The 18,268-nt window shown below is 41.5% G+C and overlaps 6 protein-coding genes across 6 annotated transcripts; 3 read left to right on the top strand and 3 right to left on the bottom strand.

The window, feature by feature from the left end:
* Nucleotides 1-690: 690 nt before the first annotated feature.
* EAF02_010133 (uncharacterized protein) lies at nucleotides 691-1,518 on the top strand (the record flags this gene model as incomplete). The annotated part of the gene is made up of 1 exon (XM_038906181.1): nucleotides 691-1,518. The coding sequence occupies one exon, from the start codon at nucleotides 691-693 to the stop codon at nucleotides 1,516-1,518; it is 828 nt and encodes a 275-aa protein (XP_038753908.1).
* Nucleotides 1,519-1,777: 259 nt separating this feature from the next.
* Nucleotides 1,778-3,646, bottom strand: EAF02_010132 (uncharacterized protein). The gene is made up of 3 exons (XM_038906180.1): nucleotides 3,334-3,646; nucleotides 2,727-3,248; nucleotides 1,778-2,658 (listed from the first exon to the last, which is right to left on the bottom strand). The coding sequence occupies exons 1-3, from the start codon at nucleotides 3,426-3,428 to the stop codon at nucleotides 2,253-2,255; spliced, it is 1,023 nt and encodes a 340-aa protein (XP_038753907.1). The 5' UTR covers nucleotides 3,429-3,646; the 3' UTR covers nucleotides 1,778-2,252.
* A 753-nt stretch (nucleotides 3,647-4,399) lies between these two features.
* EAF02_010131 (uncharacterized protein) lies at nucleotides 4,400-5,799 on the bottom strand (the record flags this gene model as incomplete). Its single annotated transcript, XM_038906179.1, has 2 exons — nucleotides 4,400-4,667; nucleotides 4,718-5,799. The coding sequence occupies 2 exons, from the start codon at nucleotides 5,797-5,799 to the stop codon at nucleotides 4,400-4,402; spliced, it is 1,350 nt and encodes a 449-aa protein (XP_038753906.1).
* Nucleotides 5,800-7,376: 1,577 nt separating this feature from the next.
* EAF02_010130 (uncharacterized protein) lies at nucleotides 7,377-8,646 on the top strand (the record flags this gene model as incomplete). The annotated part of the gene is made up of 2 exons (XM_038906178.1): nucleotides 7,377-7,501; nucleotides 7,566-8,646. The coding sequence occupies 2 exons, from the start codon at nucleotides 7,377-7,379 to the stop codon at nucleotides 8,644-8,646; spliced, it is 1,206 nt and encodes a 401-aa protein (XP_038753905.1).
* A 1,391-nt stretch (nucleotides 8,647-10,037) lies between these two features.
* EAF02_010129 (uncharacterized protein) lies at nucleotides 10,038-11,421 on the bottom strand (the record flags this gene model as incomplete). The annotated part of the gene is made up of 3 exons (XM_038906177.1): nucleotides 10,038-10,632; nucleotides 10,682-11,337; nucleotides 11,392-11,421. 3 exons carry the CDS (start codon nucleotides 11,419-11,421, stop codon nucleotides 10,038-10,040), a joined length of 1,281 nt encoding a protein of 426 aa, XP_038753904.1.
* A 3,304-nt stretch (nucleotides 11,422-14,725) lies between these two features.
* Nucleotides 14,726-16,046, top strand: EAF02_010128 (uncharacterized protein; the record flags this gene model as incomplete). The annotated part of the gene is made up of 4 exons (XM_038906176.1): nucleotides 14,726-14,851; nucleotides 14,960-15,365; nucleotides 15,413-15,568; nucleotides 15,625-16,046. The coding sequence occupies 4 exons, from the start codon at nucleotides 14,726-14,728 to the stop codon at nucleotides 16,044-16,046; spliced, it is 1,110 nt and encodes a 369-aa protein (XP_038753903.1).
* Between the last annotated feature and the right edge of the window lie 2,222 nt (nucleotides 16,047-18,268).

Raw genomic sequence — 18,268 nt, 5'->3', positions numbered from 1 at the left:
GCCAACCATCGTGACAACATTCCTAATCCGTATACTTTCCAGGTATGAAAAGTGGCAAGCAAATCAGCGACCGAACTGCAGACCGTATATTTCTCCACTGTTTGCTGGAGATGCACTTCGAGAAAACTTCTCTCAAGGTAGGAGATAACTGGAGAACATGATTCCACATGAATTTCTACCAGGGAGAATGTTTTTATTTTATTTCATTCACCGTTGCTAAGAAAATTTGAGGTGCTATGGCCACCCGCGAGATTTTCATCGTATAATTCCCCGGAAAGGGCGTTGCGTGAGTGGTTCACGATATTTGCGTCCCATGTTCTTGGGCAACCTTTCTCAAAGCCTGTCGTGGCTGGGTCTGCACGTACCTTGATACTTTATTGTATGAAGATTTTCTGATATTCCAGATTGAGACGTAAATCGCTAGATTGGTGCTGAGTATATAGAGAGGGGGAAAGTCGTCGCACTCTGTAAAAGCTCTTTTGAAGATCGTAGTATTGTACATTCGTTTGGACACTGTAACGAACGCTCATTCATTCGTGGGAGACGAAAATACATTCATTCATATTATTTCTGAAGTCTAGAAAGCAAAGAAGGAAACGAATAATTAATCCCATAACCCAATAATCCTCAAATCACAATATCAAGAATCGAAACTTTTCAACCCTTGACCATCCACACCCAAATAATTCCATGAAATTCGAGTCTCGATCCCCCCACATCGCCGTGGCCCCTTCTACTGGCGCCCGCATCCTCTGTATCGACGACTACAACGACGGCCGCGGCGTTTTCGTGCAAGCCTACCTCGAATGTCTACGTCTCTGGCAAGCCAACTGTTCGCCAGACCGCCGCTGGATATTCAACGACGTCTCATCCGCGGGACTCTATCTCGCCACCGACTTCAGCAAAAACCATCGTTCTCTCTTCCGAAATGAGCTCCGCAGACCCAAGCAAGAAGATCGAAGCAACAATTCTCTCCACGCATTCCAACAATCCAAAGCATGTGATAGTTCCGAAAAACGCGCCATCTTAGCGCGCGTGGGAACGAGAGAGATGAGGGGAATTAATCGCGAGGATTTCGGGACCAAGGATATGATTATTTGTTTTGATCATGGGGATATGGAGATCTTGGCTTCGTTGCGCGATGAAGCAGAGCGGGAAACACGCGAGTCCCAGAAAGCGAAGATCCATTATATACCGCTTGGCAAGGGATGGGAATGTGATTTAGATGCTTTTGCGTGGGCAAGAAAAAATGTTCGACAGTGGGCGACTAAGTACTTGAGATTTAGAGAGCCAGCTGAGTTGATCAGGAATGGGAGTTGGAGGACGATGCAGGTGGTGATTAATGAGTATGAGTGGATAGCTTTGGTGAAAGACCACGAGAGGAGATTGAGGAAGATTGGAGAGAGAACAAAATGTGCTTTTCATTTTGGTAGAAGTGATTATGGGAAGGTGGTTAGTGTTACTGGGGGGAGAAGAGAGATTGAAGTTGCGGCAAGGATGATTTTGGAGAGCTTCTAAGTTGTCGAGTTTCTTTCTCAGCAGTGCTCCTGTGTTTCATCTTTTCTTTTACAAAAGTTTTTGCTGGGGTTTTTTTGGAATAATGATACCATGACATAGATTACATCATATATAGATTTAGACTAGACTTGTACTCATACCACTGGGTACGAATCGCAAGATTCGGAAAGTGGAAGGAGATGCAGCTTGTAGATATAGTTAGATTTCCTTTGTATTGGGATAGGGGAATCAGTACCCGACGGAAAACAAAAGTAAAATAGAATGTTGGAATTTCTCTTGTTTGACAGACTGATTACTTTTCAATCGCATTGTGAGTGACTGTTATATAGACCAGAATAAAGGAAGATGCTTTACACGACACTTCCACTTGGAGCAAAGGGCAGCGGAATGACTAGTCGTGGACGTGCAAGTGTACGTGAAATATCATTGAAGCCGATGATATGTGATTCAGGGTAGCTATGGTCCCTTTAAAGAAGATGATTTAATTGAACAAGCCGGATTTCTATGATGTACATCGACTTGTACGCCAACTGGAATACCAAACCCTAATGTTACCAAACGCCAATCTCCATATACTTCCGTAGAGGCATGTTATCATCCATATTTCCCTGCCGATCATGTATTTATTCATGATGCATCCCCGCTAATATAACACATAGATCTATAATTCCGTACACCGTATCCCATGTTTTTCGCCATCTTGATTAATCGATTCTGTCTAGTTCAATTCGACTTCATTGCCCATCTTTCTTGTCTTTCGCAATCTCGCCTTTCCGATTGTCGCCTGGGCACCTCTGCCTTTCCAACTTCATTGGCATTATCATTGCCAATTCAGGACAATATTCGAAAATTTTCTTCCTCTGATCAGGGTCCATCCAGACATCCTCCGGAAGCACCTCTCCTCCATCTCGTACATGGAACCCCATGGGCCTCTCATGATATCTGTCTTCGACCGAGAAATGATCTTCCTTTTCACCGCTGGCTACTCGTGCTCCTGGCAATAACGTGATACGTTTCCCATACCACTCATCTTCGGGGGTCGTATCGTTAATTCGGGATTGGAATCCGAGTATCTTTTTTACAGTGGAAATTCTTCGGAATGAAAGCCCACCATTGCCTGCGAAGTGATCACCGGCGATTCTATATGAATATGTTAATTTTCGTTCCCCGAATGGTAGTAGATTGCTTGAGAACAAAGTATCTCTTACCTAGGAGCGCCAGCCCAATCATAGTCTAGCCAATCATTCAGACTTTCTTCCGAATTTCCACACATAATACTATCCGACTCATATTTGAGCAACCATTCGACCTCCGGCATAAATTCATCATAGAACCGAATGTCCGTAAGCACCCTAAAAACATCCTCCTTACTATCCACCTTCCACGGCTTAGGAAGAACAATCAAGTCCAGCTTTCCATTAGCCTTGTGATATTGTGTTGCGAAACTGCGGGATACAACTTCTACACTCTTATTCGTGCCGATAAACATAAAGCGCCAATCCGGTGGCACAACGGAAATCATATGTAGGATTTGCGGGACGAGATGAGGAATAGTTCTGCCTTCGATGAGAAGCGCAACTTTGGAGGCATTGAATTGCGCGCGCGGGTCATGGTTGGGATACCAGTCTACTTTGATGGCGGGGATCTTCTCGGCGGCAGATGATAGTTTGTTTTTGATGTGTCCTTCGACAACTGGTCGATAGCGTGGGAGAAAATGTGCTATCCACCATCTAGCATGAATAATTAGATTATGTTCTCTGGTCTGCGAAGTGCGTTTGTCTCTGGAGACAGGGCTGAATTGGGCGCAAGACTTACGTTGCTATCAGTGCTACCAGTAACAGAATTCTGGTTTTATTAATAACCAGTACTCCATTACCCAAAGAACTAGACCGAGAGGGCGACGACGACATTGTTTCCGCACAGCAAGAAGAAGAGGAAGTACAGCTCCAGTAAATTCAAAATAAGTGAATATCAAGAAACCAGTTTGTTTTCCGCAATAGTAATACAAAAACGAGAAACTCCCCAAAGATCAAAACATAAGAAATGCAACCGGGCTAGAATTGAGAAATTGATTCGACCTGCCACCTTACATGGATGTGCATGATGACGCCTCTTTCAATCCAGACACGGAAGATTCATCTACCAAAAGAAGACGAGAAGACAGGAAGCTGGATTACGATTCTCCCCAGCCAAGAAATTTAAAACGTGGTTTGGGCATTTAATATTATGGAGGGCGTGGGAATTTAATCCGATTTCTGTGTTCTGAAATGCCCCAATATTTGTTATCTATGCTCTTGCTGGCTTAGGTCGGTGTTCATACTGATCCCGACATCTACAATCCCTGCGTGCATCTTTTCGATGGAGATTTGGTATGCGGTCAAGGTCTATTATGGGAAAATATATCTCAACTGTTGATTATTCTTTTTGAAGATATAGATATATAAATATATATATCAGGTATATAGGTACATGGCGAGTATCTTCTCAATCGGGAAATAATGTATATATTGGAATGGCTAGTTCCGGAGGTGTGAGGAAGAAAAGATATCATTTTCCGGAAAGTTTCTGTGGGGGGTTGCTTGCAAGACATGATGGCCATTATGAGGAATGTGGGAAGCCCCTTCATTTAGACGTCTGGCTTCCCGCCACCATGAAGAATGCCTTTTATCAGTCAGTAGCGATAGTGTGGTAGAAGTAGGAGACATGTAGCAACGATGATCACAAGGTTATGCAAAATTTGGAAGAAAAATTACAAATAATTAAAACCACCACTAATTAGTCTATATAAGCACCCGTAACTCCATATCATATACAACAAAGACCCTTTTCACAATGAAATAGCCGAACCCCTATCCTTGTTTACCAGTTATGCCATACCATATTACCATCCTACACCTCCATTTGCAAAAGTTGGAAACTCCTTCCCGTGATGCGATACAGAACATAGTCTATATTCTGGGCACCAATCAAGTAATTTATCCATCTGATCCTCTTTCCACTTGTGTACGCGATGTAATCCCAATGGGTGTGGATAGTCGATTGATTCAACACTGAATGTACGTGTGACTTCTTCGGTGGGCAAATTGACCGCGCCGTCTTCTTCTGGATCAATGCCAATACTTTCTTCGTCGCCTTGTAGCTTTCGTAATCTAGATTATACCATTAGTGCGCGTCTGTGAGTGGATGAATCTTGTCATACTTTTCTTGATACCATCGATCTTCTGCCAATTCTTCTTCTGGTTCTTCCTCCTCATTCTTCTCTCTCTTGTTGTTCTGCTTCTCATTCTCCTTTCCATTTCCATTTACCTGTGCTTCTTGATCAACTTGCTTGCCTTTGTCTTCTTTCTTGGTGTCCTGTTGATTCTCCACCTGCAATTTTTTTCTCTCGTCTTCCAGCTTCTTTTTGATTTCCTGGTCCATTTTCTTCTTCTTTTCTTCCTCTGATTTCTTCTTCTGAGCTTCTTCTTTTTTCTTCTGCTCTTCCTCCTTCTTCTTCTGCTCTTCCTCTTTCTTTTGCTTTTCTTCTTTCCTCTTCTTCTCGTCCTCTATTCTCTTCATATCGTCAGCAAAGTCCCAATTTTCTAGAACTCTTAGCATGCTACTTCTTTTCCTCATACTCAATCCTCCCCTATGACCCTTATCCTTGACAGGCGTTCCAATCAAGTCATAAGCAAAAAAGTCATCAACACTCGTTGCAGCATTAGAACACAACATGCTATCGCTGTCAAAAAGCAGGATGTGCTCTGCCGGTGCGAGATTCTCCCATAACCATGAATCCGTCATGAATTTGTTTCTTGCTTTGAGGTCTGTAAAAAGAACAGTCTGCGGGAGATTTCGTATTTGAATGAGATCTTGTTTAAGATATCGAGAGAGTGCCGCAGATGTGGAAAACCTGGCAACGTCTTCGATTGACGTATATATAAGTATGGGCCATGTTGGACCGAGGACACTGCCAAAATGCAGAACTAGAGGTATAACTTCGGGACGATAGCTATCCTCTATGATCACCGCCACTTTATTGAAAATTGTTCCGTTGAAGTAATCTCCAAATTCATCCGTTACAAGATTCGCTTGCGTTGTAGCATTTGAATTGTCCCCAGAGAACAAATTCGGAAGGGAAAATGCTAGTTTCGATGAGTTGAAACTTTTCGTGTGATTCGAATAAAAGTTAATAGCATCGTGGTTCGGATTAGAGAGTTTGACTGTCCAGATAATTATGAGGAGGATTAAAGCCCCAAATCCGATATTCCGAGCTTGACGTTGCTGTATATCGACCGACATGACCTGTGACGAGGTTTTGATGGAAGAATTGCTCAAAATCCCAATGAATGTATCCTTCTACAAACAGTTCTAAGAAGTCTACCGAAGCATCGAGTCGGATATGTATGACCTCTAAGATGAGATTGACAAGCTGTGAAAGCTCAATGGACGTTGAAAAGGATACTCTTCTGCACTTGCAAGAAAAGGCTTGGCCATGAGATAGGGCATATCAAAAAATAATTAATGAGGTCTCACATGCTTTCGGCAAGATAAGGAAATATGTATGAGAACGATCGTCACAAATCATTGAGTTCTTGCTTTTCTCCTTGATTCCAATGAGGCATTCTCAGATCAATGCAGGCAGAACTGATATTCAAAAGCCATCTTTCATGCTCTGAAAAAGGGGTATAGCATAGAAATTCCGATAGTGCAAGGAGATACTCATGAGCTTTCACGACATACTTTTTCCTGGAATCGATGTCGCCAACGAGCCGTTTCCTTTACGACTTAAAGACCAGGCATTTCATAAGACATCGTGGAAATTAGAATTGTCGAAAACGAACTTCAGCAGTTGAGTCCTGCAAGCAAATGGTTGTGGCATTCAAAATCAGCCGTGTTTCGGAATCCTATATGCCACAAACAAATCAATCAAGCCAGAGAGATCACCATATCCATTTCCCCCTCATTTCATCCCACATCATATCTCAGCACATCTCAAACGAGCTGGTTTCCTGACTGGGCTAACAAGCCACGAAGGAAGGAGAGAACACAGTCAGCCTCTATCACAAACATATGACCGGAACGAGATGTCAATTCTGAAAGGATATATGATCGGACATGATCGATTTGATAGGAAAGAAAAAGAAAACAAAAGAAAAGAAAAGGAAGGAAGGAAGAATGAGCCATGCTTGTTATTTCTCGGTTTAGTAAGGTACCTGAAAGGATGTGAGATTATAAGGATAAAATGGGATTGAACATACGCAATTATTTCTATTGTTTCATAGGGTGAATAGATACGATGAAGTTATTTTTCTTGGAAGCTTTATCTTTGATATGCGTTAGATGGATATTTCCCTCACTAGCGGGTTATTAAGTGCCACTATGCATATAATATTTACCGGACGATCTACTAATTAATTCTTGGTCCACCTAAGCCGAAGCTAGGACACTACCAAGATACCAACTTTCCCATCCCACGCTTTCAGTCTTTTACTCCACGCTGCTCGAAGATTTGTCAATCCAAAAATGTATGTAGATCCCTTTTCTTCCATACTACTCTGTACTAGCAACTCTGTACTAGCAAAGAACCCTTGAATCTATGGTAGTATCCGCTCCTTTCAAAAAGCTTCTTATCCATTCACAACATCACGTTCAAAAGTTAAAACTGCAGGCCGCGTCATGTTAACGATGAATTTCTTATCGCTATGATTTGACACTTTTTTTCTACAAGAATTCGTGTCTAACATTGGTGTTTTACAATTAGCTAGCTATTTGTATATGATCGAATTGCTCAGTTCTCGGTCCTCCAGATTGAAACCTGTCTGGAGCTAAGAGCTTTCTGAGCCCATTGCGGCAAAATCGATATCAAAAACACAATCATGTCGTCGCCAAATGGTGGGATGACTGTGGAGGATATATGGGCCACCACATCATCAACTGTGGTGGTCGCATGGTCGAAAACCACGAGACGTATGCGGATTGTTGGTGGAGTATTTTTATTTTTGTAAGTCAAACCCATATTACATTTCAGTTACACACAATATAATAACACCATGTTCTTAATTAAGTACTCTTTTCATTCTGCTTTCGAGACCTTCGATACCAGAAAGTCCTTCACTCCCCTCACTACCCACGATACCCAAGGTGTCTCTTGACTATGGTGCACCAGGACCCACCCAATTCAATCAATCCAAAGTAGCGCTTCTGATTGAAAATCGCATCAATCCAATTCTTTCTCCTCTCGTGTTACATTTCATGTCTGTCGTACCTCCCGATTGGCGTTTCCGCTTTATGGGAAGTCTCGAATCTGTCGCGCTTATGAATACCAGCCGGGCAATTCGCCAGCATGTCAAATCGGGAAAACTCGACCTGACGTATATTCCCGCCAACATGTCCACCGGATCTCAGGAAGAGATCAGCAGATTCCTGACGAATTTATGGCTCTATGAGACTGTTCTACAACCTGCAGAGTGGTTACTTGTTTTTCAGACAGATAGTATGCTCTGTGCAAATAGTAGACAAAGTCTTAACAATTGGCTGGATTACGATTGGGTAGGAGCACCCTGGAATCCTAACGGGAAGTTTGGAGGAAACGGAGGGTTGAGTTTAAGACGCGTGAGCGCCATTGTTGACGTTCTCCGTAATCAAGTGCGGATAGACGATTCGGAGGCAGAAGATGTGTGGCTTACTGATCGATTGGGACATCGACCTGGGGCCAAACTTGCAAATGGAACGACTTCACTCACATTTTCGGGAGAAATGCACAGTGGACAAGGAGAGCGAGTTGCTGCCGAGAAAAAGAAGGGGACAGGCAATGATGGGACAAAAGCTGGTGAGCTAATCAAAGGAGTTGATGATTGGAGAGATGGATTTTATGAACCGATGGGTTATCACACTGGTGGGAGTGGAGTCACACTTCATGCTGGGATTTGGGGAACACCCGAGAAGAGAAAACATATTTGGGATTATTGTCCCGAGGTAAAGATGATTTTCAAAATGGATGCCGCCAAATATGTCCCAGGGGATTGCAATTCGAATTGGAAACGATGGGATATGGGACAAGAAGGTGTCGATCAGGTAGATGAGAATGTGGAAATCATCGATGGAGTGGAATATCCCATGTTACCTGCAGGTTTAGTACCCTGGTAGCGCGAAAGCGAAATCACTTCACGACACTTTTTCATCAACCTCTACTTCAATATTAGGTATTTTTCTACATGTTTACCGGCGCGTCGTGAGTTGGGATGGAATATAGAAAATGGGGCTAGAGAACATCACATATGTATGGGCTACACATCATAAATCATTTTGCTTTCTCTAAAAATGGAGCTAGAGCTATGGCAAATATGATATCCATGAGATTATGTATCTATCTATCTATCTAGAATGAGAGTGGCGTCGATTTCACACTCTTTCCAGAACGATCTTTTTGCAACAATTTTTTAAGACGTGGCAATCTAAATACACGAAAAACAACCTCGCTGAATTACCTCAGTCGAAACCCCTCTCCCCTATCTCTAAACCCAAAACATACTCACAGCAAAAGCATACCCAGATACCTATCCCTTACATACGAATGTCACTCTAAACTCACCAGTAGCTCTGTTTCTTCCCTCCCTTACATACAGCGAGAATCGGCGTCTCATCCATGATTCGGGTGGCGCGGTGTGGCGAGATTTCTCCTTGGATGCCGATGTTACTCTAGGGATGGATTGCTACACCCCGGACGCCGCATTTGAGGTTGAGGTTTGAAGGATTTGTTTTTGGGGGGTAGGGGTAGGGATAGAGGAGGGATGATTTAGGTTGTTAGGGAGCAGGTTTCTATTTTTGGGTGGGTAGGTTGTATTTGTCATGACATTATTGTTTTTGATTGTTGAAATTCGAAATCTGAATATTGAGATTGGACGATAAGATATTCTGAATATCATGTCTCTATGAACAAGAATTAATAATCAAATTAGTTGAAAATACCGCTTCAGAATGAACAGTCAAACGCTTCCTGAATGTTCTTTTATAAGTCGGATATTTACATGCTCTCCAAATTCCAGCCCAGATCTGAGGTTCAATTGTTGGTGCCGATACTCATGTGTCAATTTGTATTTAGGAACATGTTTTGATATACAGTACATTTTATTCATATGAGAAAACCTCCATCTAAGTGGATCTTCCATGCCAAATAAGACATTTCCATCTCCTTCCCATGCCACCTCCCCTCCCACATTTTTCCCTATTATCACCTCCTTGATACCTCCCAAACATCCTCTATGTCTGCACATCATCTCATAGTGCGAAATTCGAGGCTTGAGTTCTCATGTCTCTGATCATCTGACCAGACTCTCGTCTTCAAAGAAAAACGGAAAATTATCCAGAGTCATTGGCCCTATCATCTGCAATGGTGAATAGAATGGATGTCAATTCTAAAAGAGCATGCTTTTCTAAGTTTTCTCGATTAAACTTCAAACACGAGACGCCTAACCCATGAATCGCGAGAGTTTCCAACCAACGAAATCAAATTTGCCATTCATTGAGCTAGTAAAAATCTAACCGTAAAGACGCCTCCAGAAAGCTTGCACAACAACCGTCTTCCAATATCGAAAGAACGTCGACACAAAAATCGGCGTAGCAATCCCAAATACATAATAAGCCCCCCAAAGTTCACTCCTCACTTTCGTGAAAGATGCAAAAGCGAGAACCTTAGCCTCCCATTCCTCAACACTAATCTCACCCTTCATCAACCGTTCCAGCAGCTGCGCATCCAGCGCGGCCTGATTAGTACTCGAAGCCACATGCGGACGAAACGTCGCAAGCGAATCACCTACAAAAAGTAATTTTCCATCAAAAATGTAAGGTTTGGCGATTTCTCGATCGTTGACGGCGGAGATGAATGGTTTGGTGGTCTTTTGGACCATTTCGGCAAAAGGCTCGGGGAGGATCTCGAGAGCGAGAGCTTTCTGCTTGTCCCATTTTTGGGGGTCTACCTTCCCAATGGGCAAAGTACTATGGTGTCTACGCCCGTCGATATCCGTCATCACGTCAATGTACTCCTGAGAGCTCTCGGGGTGTTGATTGTACCAGACCCAGTTGAGCTGTCGGTGGCCAGGGGAAGTATTTCCATCTTCTCCTGGAATGGTATAGCTAGCACCCGGTTAGATTACAAATACAAACACTTGAATGTATCACATACAGAACAATATAGCCGCCCTTGTATGCGAAGAATGTCGTTTTGTACGCAAATGTTGTTCTCGTTTTCTCTGAAATCCCACTTTCTAGCGCCGTTCCTCTCCAGGCCACATACCCAGCATAAGTAATCTTTAAATTTGGTTGCAAAGCCTGGCGTACTTTTGAAGAAGATCCATCAGCTACAAGAACAAGATCAGCGTGAACTGTCCCATACGTTTCAGTTCCCGTATCGCGGTATTTGACAGTGACTAGCCCATCTTTGTATTCGACTTCAGTCACTTCCTTCCCGTGATCGTATATAGCCGAGCCTCGCTGCTGCATTTGCTTGGGAGGTTGAGCGCAGATGTCACTCTTCAAACCGTCAAAATTGGCTCTCATGACGTTATATAGAATTTTCCAGCTGGTCATTGCAATGGATATATTCCACGTGCTTTTAACTTTGACATTTTGATCAAGATATTGGACATTTGGACTCGTTACAGAGTATGGAGTCTTGGTCTCGTCATATTTGTCAATAAATGCTTTGGCATGTTCCATGGCAGCTATACCAGCCCCGAGACTCATTTGCTGAGAAAGGGAATTACGTTCAAGAATTCGAACATTGTATCCCAGTCTTCGAAGGACGATTCCGTGGAATAGAGCAGTGAGAGAACCTCCAACCTGTTTGAATGACAACTGTCAGCCTTTGAATCAAATTCCGAGTTATTTCCTTACAATCACGACGCTTAAAGGATTCTGCGCCATTTTTGCAAAGTTCAATTTTTTGATGGCGAGAGTGTCGTGTGTTAGAATTGCACTATTTTGAGAAGTTGATCAAATCAGTCGGGGCAAGAAAATAAAAAATTAATAACGTGGAAAAATAAGTTTGTGGATCTGGCCAGGTGTAGCCAGGTATGAGGCACAGCATACTAATGTTGGTCTTCAGTAAATCTTCCCAACCGACATGCAGATTTTTTAACAACACGTCCCGAGGTGGTTTGCATCAGACGGCTGTTTGACCAGATTAAGCAACGGTCAATCGGTTATTGGCACTTCTTTGAATTCATCCCCACACTCAAGTTGATGAGGGTGCGTCAGTAGTGTGATCACCGAATGCTAGTTGTGTCCATGACAAGACGTACCATGGTTAATAAGTCATACCAACATTACATCAAACATTTAACCCCAAAGACAAAATAGAAATCTTTTCCAGAAATGAAGTTCGAAATTGAGATCCTGAGTAAGAGTGCTAAGCTTGATATATCAAGCAAAAGGTAACAAGCCTCTTCCCACCTTTCAGCAGCAAATCTCAGCGCATTTTCAATCGAAAATACTTCTTGCGTGGTAGATCACCTTAAGCTATCATCAATCACACCCTGTGTTCACATCTAGCACGATCAACAGGTGGCCTCAGAGATACTCCGTTGGACGGAGTAACCATAGCCGATACCTATGTAAGTCTTACCAGGAAACGTCATAGTTTGCGTTTCACGATATGTCCTGGGGAGATGTAGGTATAACTGATCCCATTGCAAAAGCTCAAACATTGACCATACATACGCAGTGAAAGACTCCTACGAGCAACCCTTAGGCTTGCACTCGCGCCCAGAGAAAAAAACAAGTCAGAGTTTGCGCCATTCTCGATGGGTATGTTGATAACCTCCTATCTTGAAAATCTCAAGAACAGCTAAACTGTATTAAAATAGGAACCCACAGCTGTAGCGACAATAATTTATCCCTCGTGCAGCTGCGTAGTATCATCGCCACATTTTTGACAAGATATGATATCACTTTTGGACCGAACGAGGATAATTCAACCAACATGCTGGAGAGCTGGCCATCTGTTTCATCCCTGGGACACTCAAGTAAGACATGTAGCGGGGGAGGGTGTATGGGCGAGGGCATGTAAGAATATATGCTCTGATACCACAATGTTATGATATTGCGCCACTTTCAGCCTAGCCAAGGGATGATATGGTGTTCCTGTTAAGGGATTAAGAAAACACTTTTGTTCACCCATGGGCCATGGTGCACGCATTTGGGTCAAGAATAGACACAGGGCACACTGAGATCAGGGTTTGTATGGACACTTGTGCATATGGCATGCGTCGGGATATGCGTATGGATTTTCTTCAATTGAGGGCCAGTCTTATTAAATTCTATATGGAGCTAGCTAGGCAATGCGATGAAGTTAGTTATAAGTCGGTTACCCTACTTTCAAGCTACCAGGGTTTTGGGCTACCCTTTCACACCAAAAATCACTTTTTAAACCTATTAATATCTCTATCAATATATAATATAATTTGATAAAAATTTATATACATATAATTTGGATCGATTTAAGCTTATTCTGAAATTTTTAAATTTTTAGGATTTTTCTGTATTGAAATTTAGAACTTCAAAATATCGATTTTTTAATTTGTATGGGAATCATATATAAATTTGAAAATTTTATAAAATCTTTAATAACTTTCTAATAAAAATTACTAAAATAAACTATAAAATTTAATTATAAATTTATAATATATTTTATCTAAAAGATTTGGAAAAAATAGAAAATTTCTTATAAATAAATATTTAAAGGGGTATCCTCAAAATAACAGGGATTATTTATACTATTCTAAACTTACTGTATACTATATCTCTATATCTATTAATTTTTTTTTAATTTTTTTTTGAATTTCTATATAAATTTGAATTCAAAACTTTCAAAAAGATATATAGTTTTCTTTTAATAATTATTATTAAAAAGTTATCAAAGATTTTATAAAATTTTCAAATTTATATATGATTCCTATACAAATTAAAAAATCGATATTTTGAAGTTCTAAATCTCAATACAGAAAAATCCTAAAAATTTAAAATTTCAGAATAAATTCAAAACGATTTAAATTATATATATATATATATAAGTTTTTAATGAATTCTATTCATAAATAAGAAAGTTAGAAATTCCATTTTTGGTATAAAAAGTAGTCGAAAAGTAGCCCAAAACAAAGGTGGCCAGAAAGTAGGGTATCCGACTTAATTTTAGTTCTGCTGTAGTGAAATACATTGCCTCTTAACGCTTTTACCCATTTTGAAAACCTCAATGAGGATTTTGATTTTAAAGGCTGTTCTTCTCTATGTAAGAAACATGAATATAGATATCGCAATTTTGTGAAGAATTATACGGAGTGTAGTAGTATTTCAAGCTCATTGAGGACTTGAGCCTGGCTTCCTGGCTCAACTTCGGATGCACTGACGCCACCAACCAACGGCCAACAAATTCAACATCAATCTCAAAAGTACAATTTCAACTGCACCAAGTTCACAATCTGCGCCATTTTCTTTATCAGACCGGCACAGACGGATGAGCTCCCCCGCTCGTGTGGGATGGTGGGGTCCCGAGGTCATTTTTGTTGCTATCATGATCAACCACCTAGGTGTCATCATAACAATCTCCTTTCAATGTCCTTTTTCAGTTCGAGACTACATGATACCTTGCGGTATTGATTGACTGGAGTTCGAAATGAGTGCTGGGGGAAGATCACTTTTGTTGCCCAGTGGGTAATCAATATTCATTTACATTGCGGCACAGAATATGCAGCATCGCTACTCCAATTAATCCGTCTTATTTTTAAGCAAAGTCTGATTGTCTTTCCTTTCCTTTCATTTCTCTATGAATACCTAGTTGTATCGAATATCTTTTAAGCCACATTGTCTTCTCGCCAATCCCACGCAACCGAGCAAAAAAGCCCAGCCTATCCTCCGATCGACTCGTATAGTTGAATATGTTGCCCATAACTTCTGTATGGTTTGGAGGGGTCTCTATCCTTATGTTTATATCATGTTTTTATTTTCTGTTATGGGCAGTAAAAGATGTCCGTTATAGACTCGCGGCTCGAAAGGCTGGATGTGCGATGCCGGTGAAATACTGGCATAAGGATCCATTTCTTGGGTTTGATTTGTTTTTCCAGAGGTTGAAGGACATGAACTCTGGTGATTCTCTCGCAACCGACAGAATCATCTTGGGAGATATGGAAAGACTGTTCTTACAAACAATTGGGGCACGAAGCAATGCGTGACCATGGATCCTATTGTTATACAAACTGTACTAGCCCTCGAAGTTGATAAGTTTGGAGTAGCACCTATGAATCACCCAATGTGTTCACCACTCCTTGGTGAAGGCATCATGACAGTCGACGGTCACGCAGTAAGTACAATGAATTGATTTCATTTGTCGCCCAAGTCTCAATCTCTGCACACCAAGGCAAATCAGACAAATTACTGTAACAAACAAATACTGACTCCTGTATTTCAGTGGAAGAAATCTCGTTCGTTACTCAACCTAGTGTTTACCAAAGCTCAGGTATCAGAGCTGTCTAGCTTAGAAGCCCATGTCAAAATATTCATGGATCTCATTCCTCGAGACGGGACTACAATCGATATGCAACCACTATGCAAAAAGCTTTTCCTCGATATCTCTAGCGAGTTCGTATTCGGAAAATCTGCAAATTCTCTTTCGCCTGAAAAAAGCAGCACCGTTGGTCATCGCCTGGTTCATTTATTCGATGAGGCACTTGTGAAGATGTTCCAACGATATATCCTTGGGCGATTTAAGTTTCTTATCGGGGAAAAGAAATGGTTTGCTCAATGTGCGGAAGTTCAGGACACAGTTGACGAGCTTATCGACGAAGAATTCAAAAATCAAGCTGCTGCGGCAAAAGGTTCCGAAGTACAAACAGATATACCTTACAATCATGTTTTGCTTAAGAAGCTGGGATTCTCATGGGAAATATTATCTTCATGCTTGCACGACATCCCCAAGTATGGGCAAAGCTTCGGAAAGAAGTTCTCGATATCGGAGATCAGAAGCTGACATTTGAACTACTCAAATCGCTCAAATATGTACAGGCTGTTATAAATGAAAGTATGTCTGTTCAAGAACTGTCCAAATTAATTGATCTTCCATCTAACAAACCTTAGCACTCCGTCTCCAATCCCCCGTTGGCGGAAGTTGGAAAACCTGCCTAGTACCTTGTATCCTCCCCCACGGAGGTGGCCCCTCAGGCAAAGAACCTATCCTTGTTGAACCAAGAGACGAAATGCGTATGTCTTTCACACCACTCCACACTGATCCGGATATATGGGGCGAAACTGCATTGGATTTCTTACCGGAAAGATGGGCTGGACTCAAACAGAGTTGGAATTACATACCTTTCATGGGAGGTCGACGTATATGCCCAGCACAACAAAACGCGCTTACGGATGTTGCTTTTGTTTTGGCAAAGCTTGCGAGAAACTTCAAAGTGATTGAAAATCGGGGTCCGCATCTGGAATATGTGGACAAGATTGTGTTTACCAGAGAATGTGCAGATGGAGTTCAAATCGCTTTTATGCCAATTTAGGACGCGAACTGTCTCGAATGCATAGTGGCAACTCAACAGGGCTACCCTGCTCGGAGCATACTGCAAGTGAGATCTGAACTATAGTACAGCAGAGCCGCTGGAGCTCAGTCTTTCGAAAGCCACGCTATACAAGCTCCTAACAGTACATAAAGCCCGTAGCGACTTCACTTCGTATGACCAACACTTCAAACACAAAAATACGGAGCTTCAATACCCCTGCGGCATAGCCAAAACGCCGGAGAACTTAGTTTCCTACAAGATCTCGACTAGGAGATTTCACTCTTGACCGGCCAAGCCCAGCAGACCCCCGCGCAATAGTTACGGGGGTCATGGATACGTCAATAAGTCTTTTGCCCGCTCATCCCATGGAGACCCGGTCTCCCTGTTCTACTCTGTCAAAACTGCCCCTCTCACCTTTGGACCGACCTGGCCGCTCTTTCTAAAACATGGCTGCAACCCACTATAAACAAATGCTCTGACTGAAAACAGGCGCGGCACCTATTATAAGGACCGGTCCGCTAACATACCACCCCTTAGGTACAGCTCTTTAAGAGCACAAACCTGCTTGTCATAGGCACACCATGCTTGCAACTTGCAAGGGCTTCGGAATTTGCGAATACGCTCTCTCGATTAGAGGAGAGCATCAGTTGATAACAACAGCTTCACCCATCCAACTGATACTGTTGGCTGGCTTATTAATCCCCAACTTTGGAAAACACGTTGCGAATATCAGAGCAATAGGGGGAGCTCAGAAAATTGAGTAAAAGCATCGATATATACAAATGCCATACCACAGTACACACATAAATACAATCAACTGTGGTATTCGACAGTAACATTGAAACAATAGCAATCTCCTCAAAACCCAGACCATTGTAAAATGTTGGCGGATGTTATGACATGATTGTTGAATCAGGCACGATGATTGAGAACATCTGAATCATTGATGTGAAGATTGAACCATTTCGATCATTTCAATATTAAACTAGAAATAGAAATCAAGGATCTCTAAACCATCGAAACCCATCCAAGAGTGAAAGCATCTCAACCCACCCACGAGAATCAATCATCCAATTATTGAAACAGACTCAACGATCAAATGCTCTTCGATCATCCACTCATCCACTCATTCTCAACATCCCACCACACATTTCAATCTCTAAACACAAACACAAATCCAATCGAAATCTCAAATCATCAAACCAAACCTGCAAATACAAGGGTTTCCAATTCTAAGATCTCCAGAACATAAGGTTACGTATGTACATGTCCCTAAGTATTCAACTACAAATATCCTTTCTCGAGACCACTATCCCAATATTATAATGTTATAAACTTATATCAGTATAACATAACATTTCCCCTCTAAGACTCATTCATAAAATAAGCGTAGAAAGTACAGTGAAATCTCAATTATCAATCAAGCACTTGCTTTTATTTACTACTCTTTCCTTATTTTCTCAACTTATCAATATGATTCATCCACCTACCTACCTACCTACCTACCTACCTACCCATGCGTTATAATTATCACTACCAAAATACAAACCTTCCAACCAATACCGATTTCATATCCAATCAAATCAAATGATTTCCAAACAAAAAAAGGGATTGTATATCTCATCTCATCTCATCCCACTCAGCATTCAGCATTCAGCTAAATATATAACCATTCCGTCCGCTGAAATCTCACAAGAGTCGAGAAGGATAGGTAGGGAAGCAGTGGCACTGGTGCACGTTATCCGGCTTTCTTCTCACGTAGGTAGGTAGGTATATACATATACTCGGTAGTTGAAGAAGCCAGGATACTTACTACGACTACCTAGGTACCTATGTGACAAGCACAGATAGGATAGATGAAATGAGAATGGGGGGTGAATACTCGTTGGAAGGTGAAAATGGATAGAAAGGAATGGAATCATTTATTTATTTGATAGATGGGTGGCGTTGTGTCAAATTAGATGTTTAGGTTTCATTCATTTATTCCCCATTTTCGCATATCTGAAGTTCCTATTGTAGCCAGCCGATGATGAAGGGGTAAATAAATAAATGAATGAATGAATGAATGTATCAAAAATGTACGTATATACGTCAAACACACATAACACGGAAGAAGAAGTCCACGCTTGCAAAACTAAAAAAAAAAAAAGTAATACATATATGTATTTTTGGTATCTAACGCGTAAATCAATCCATCATTTTCCTATCAATGGAAACAAACA

The sequence above is a fragment of the Botrytis sinoallii genome (assembly GCF_014898435.1).
Source record: "Botrytis sinoallii strain Bc 23 chromosome Unknown BSIN_024, whole genome shotgun sequence".
Taxonomy (NCBI): domain Eukaryota; kingdom Fungi; phylum Ascomycota; class Leotiomycetes; order Helotiales; family Sclerotiniaceae; genus Botrytis; species Botrytis sinoallii.
This window is presented reverse-complemented; position numbering and strand designations above follow the sequence as displayed.